The sequence below is a fragment of the Arachis ipaensis genome, chromosome B06, assembly GCF_000816755.2.
Source record: "Arachis ipaensis cultivar K30076 chromosome B06, Araip1.1, whole genome shotgun sequence".
Classification (NCBI taxonomy): Eukaryota; Viridiplantae; Streptophyta; class Magnoliopsida; order Fabales; family Fabaceae; genus Arachis; species Arachis ipaensis.
Window position 1 is genome coordinate 132,719,169 of NC_029790.2, and position 4,351 is coordinate 132,723,519.

Consider the following 4,351-nt stretch of genomic DNA (forward strand, 5'->3'; position numbering starts at 1 on the left):
TTGTATTTGTTAAAAAAAATTAAAATAATCTAATTGAAAATCCGATAAAATTATAAAAAAATAATAATTAAACCTTATATTTAATATATAAAAAGTAACAGTGACATATACTAGAGAACGAAACAAGTATATATATATCTTAATTAATTGATTTGGAGTGTGCATTAGAGAGTAAATTAGATAAAAGATTACGAACCTATTGAGTTTGAAGGACCATTTGAGATCATCGTCAATGACTTCCTCATACCATGATGAGGAATCATAGTTACCATTACTTCCATTCTTTTGTTGATTTTCAGGGCCAAACCTTGAGAACTCATGGTGGTTATTATTATTATGAAGAATACCATTGGCATGGTTTTTTTGAGTTACATGGCAAAATTTTGAGAAACCATTAACATAGAGAAGTTGAGGAGCCTCACCCATGTTTAATTGATTTAGTCTAAGAATGTATGTATTTGTTGTTGGGGTGTGCCAATAGTGGGATGCACTCTCCTTTTATAGCTACTCCATGATGAATAAAATTAAATTATGAATATTATTTATGAATATTTTAATAGCATGATCCACTAGCTATAGTATATGGAATAATTAAGTGGCGACATAAGTAATTATTCTGTTACCGACAATCATACCAGCCAGTGTCACATTAATGCACCCTCCAAATTCAGCATTTGGACCTCACCAACCAGTATCTGCCCTTTGCAATAGCCAAAATTATTGCACTTAAACTACTATTATGTACTTTTTTCTAGTTAAATGTTTTTAGTTTTTAAGACTATATGCAACTTAATTAAATGTTACAGTCTTCTTTTAGTGTGCACTTTAAGTAACCCCTATATTACAAAGTAAAAATGCAATTTGATAGAATTTTACTTATAACACCCCAAATTTTTAAAAATTAAATAATTAATTATTTATTAGTTATTATATTATATTAAATATTTGTTTTTAAAAAAATAAATTGAGAGTTAGAAAAGATTTTGACATTAGAACTAGTTTGATTTTCAGATTTATAAATATTTTGGATATTGGACTTGACCTGCTGATTTATCGGAAATAATATGTGAGAATTGAAAATAGATTTTTAGTACTGAATTTGATTCGTTTGAGTTATCAAAAATGTTTTCTGAGAATTAGAAATAATTTGGTTGGAACCCTGAAAGAGTGGCATACTCCGAATTTTAGAGAAAATGTTGCCGAAATTTTTATAAAACTCCAAAACTTTGTTTAAGACGTTATTTAAAAGCCAATCTGATTTATGAATATTGTTTGATTTTGAATTATTATGGAAAGATTTATTTTCAATCCGATTTATTAAGAAAAGTATAATCTTTTAAATTCACTTTTTTGAGAAGAGATTTTATTTTAAGTTATGATATGCATTTGGTTTGTTAAGAAAAAGAAAGAATGAGAAAAGAACATGGCACGTGTGATTATGAAATGTTTAAAAGGTCACGAGAGGGTGATGAAAAGTAAATGGTTATGGTGCCGATGGAAAAATGTTAAGCTGTGGGCTTTATATGTGAATCATTGTGCGGGGATGCCCGTGTGTATGGAATGGCTTCCAGGAGAAAGTGGCACATGCTTCAGCTGGAGAATCAGCGCCTGCAAGTACTTGCAGAGGTCATGTTCGGCATACTTCAGCTGGAGAATCAGCGCCTGCAAAGGTTTGAGACCTTGCAGAGGTTATGCCGCTGGAATACCTTATTTGACTTGCGAGTCGGATTGCGTCGGGTGCGGGTCGAAACCGACAAATGAGCTCATTACCTGCGATAGGACTAGACATGCATCATCATTGTTTGCCCATTTACATTTGATTGTGTTTGCTTATCTTGTCTCTCTGTGATTGTATTGTTTGTCTTATTGCTATTTGTTTGTGTGTTGATCTGTTTCTTATGCTATTAGTTTGTGTATTGAGGTGACTAAGTATTGAGGTTGTGATTGAGATTTGTCTTAAGTTCGGAATTTAAAGAAGGTAATTAATTATATAAAGTAATAGTAAAAAGTATTTTCAAAATGTTTGATAAAAATATAGTTTTATTGAATAAAGTTAATTATTTGCAATTTATTTCATTACTCTTACGGCATTCCCATTCCCTACTGAGAACATGTGGTTTTGTTCTCACCCCAAAATCTTCCACCTTTCAGTGACAGGCTCGAAGGTTCAATATGAAGCTGCGGATGAGTAGTAAATTTACTTGTGATTCCTGTTATTTTTTATAGAGTTCCCTCACCCTTGTTGCTTTAAGTTTTATTTTATCCAGATGGATAGGTATTGTATTCGAGTTTTATATTGAATTTATTTGTATAGCACTTATTATTATTAATAATTATGTGATTATTATTATTTAAAGATCTTTGATATGTAATTTTAATTACTAAAAATAATTTTTTGGAGTTTTCTATAAAACTGAAATGCGATACCGAACTAAAGGCTCAATATTAAATAGTTAATAAGAAAAACAGGTTAATAATGCGTTACTTTTGGCACGATCATGACATGCTAAAAGTTAGAGTGTTACATTACTCAATGTGTATTAGTTTCATTTTAATAATTGATGACAAAAACCTTAAATCGTTTTTAATATTTTTTATTTTTAAATTTTATAAAAAAAAATAATAATTTTTTTTGTTTTAAATTTTTATTTTTTATAAAACTTTAAAAATAAAAAATATTAAAAATATAGACAAAAAATAAAAATACAAACTAAACGCATCCTTAGCTTATTAATATTGGGAGTTTCAAAATATCTAACTACTTAAAGATTGGCTTTGTTAAACTTCGTCTTATGATCATATACAAAGTAGAAATTGAAAGTATTTTTTAAAAAGAAAAAATTACATCTAAATTAAAAAATATGTCAAAACAATTTTTAATTTCAACATTTAAGTTTTAAAAGTCAATTTTTTTTCAATAAAATAAATCTTCCAAACAATTGTTATTAACTACCAAAAAATATACATTTTAAAATGTTGAAGAAAACCTAATATTTTGCATAATCTTAGAACATGTAATATCTATAAGATAATATAGATCTTAGATACATTTCACGTCGGCTTAGTTTAGTAAAGTTTTTAAAAAAATGGTTCCATGATATTATATTATAGTTTTTACTATCGAAAGGTTCATAATTCAATCCTTGTTGAACCAAAAAAAAAAAAAAAACATAAAATAAATAAAAAAATAAAAAAATCTATATAAAAAATTAAGTAAACCCAAAATAAAAGTTCTTACTTAAAAGATGTGTTACCTCCTCCAGTTTAAATTTTTGACAAAGTGATTTCATGACATTATTCAAACAGTCTTTGCATATAGATATATCTCATTTCTAAAATTTAAACTCGAAACCAATAATATAATAATAAAAAAAAGAATTTATTTTATCTATACTTGATATTTGTTAATACCCGAAAACAATGTAACTCTCTAGGATTGGTGGTACACATTGGTGTACCAATGTACTAGAATGGTGCTGGTTGGTTTTCTCTTTTATGGTGGTGGCTACAAATATGCCATTGCCATTGGCAAAGCCTAGCTGGTAATCCATAATCATATTTATCCATTAACGTTAGACATTGATGTTGTTCTTGTTGTTATGCATGTGTGGACAAATTTAAACAACTTTTTGGGTGTCTGCTTGAACAATGAAGAAGTAGGAATCACCAATTAGCACGCGCGGAAAGTTGTTGGAGGTAGGAATATAATCAATGAAATTTAAAGGGGTTTTTGATCCAATTTTGGTGCATGCAATGGTGGTGCTGATTGTGGGTGGGACCCACAAAAGCATGCACACGAGGGCAACAAAAAGTGCCACGCGGATACACATGTTATTGTTTCATTGGATACAAAGGATAATTTGGTAGGCCCATCAACCATGTTGGATATTTTTATTTAATTATATGAGTGACCACCCATTCATTTTATATGGTGTGTTGTGGTCAAGCCAATCTTTGATAATACCACCCACAATGTGTTTCTGTGTATGTGTTACTAGTGGGGGTACTATTCATGTCAATCCTCCTCCCAATCTTAAATTCCCAATTTTTTTTATTTTATTTTTTCTCAGAGTCAATTATTATTTCAAAAATACGATAAAATAAAATAAAAATATTAAAAATAAAATATTAAAATCGACAATCGTGTTGTCTATTATTTTAGTAATTTTCTAGCATTTTAATATTATCGTGATATTACTGACGAAATGTTGGGTGACATTTTTTTTGTAGTGAATGTTATTAGGATTTAATGTTTAAGGCTTTAAGTTGTAAAGTGACTATTGATAGTGAAGAATAAAGATATGACAATATTAAGAGTGGTGTTGAAAAGAAAATTAAAAAAATGTGAAAG

The 4,351-nt window shown here is 28.7% G+C and overlaps 2 protein-coding genes across 2 annotated transcripts in view; one reads left to right on the forward strand and one right to left on the reverse strand.

Annotated features, from left to right (window-relative positions):
- Positions 1-1,154, forward strand: part of LOC110263623 (serine/threonine-protein kinase STY17-like) — a 12,706-nt gene extending 11,552 nt beyond the window's left edge. The window contains exon 7 of the mRNA XM_021105235.1: positions 1,141-1,154. The gene's annotated coding sequence lies outside the window, so the exon portion shown is untranslated. The remainder of the gene's footprint in view (positions 1-1,140) is intronic.
- Positions 1-4,351, reverse strand: part of LOC107605476 (thermospermine synthase ACAULIS5) — a gene marked incomplete in the record, with an annotated part of 24,811 nt that overhangs the window by 4,695 nt on the left and 15,765 nt on the right. The window contains 1 exon segment of the mRNA XM_016307364.2: positions 197-442. Within this exon segment, the coding sequence (XP_016162850.1) occupies positions 197-426 (230 nt within the window).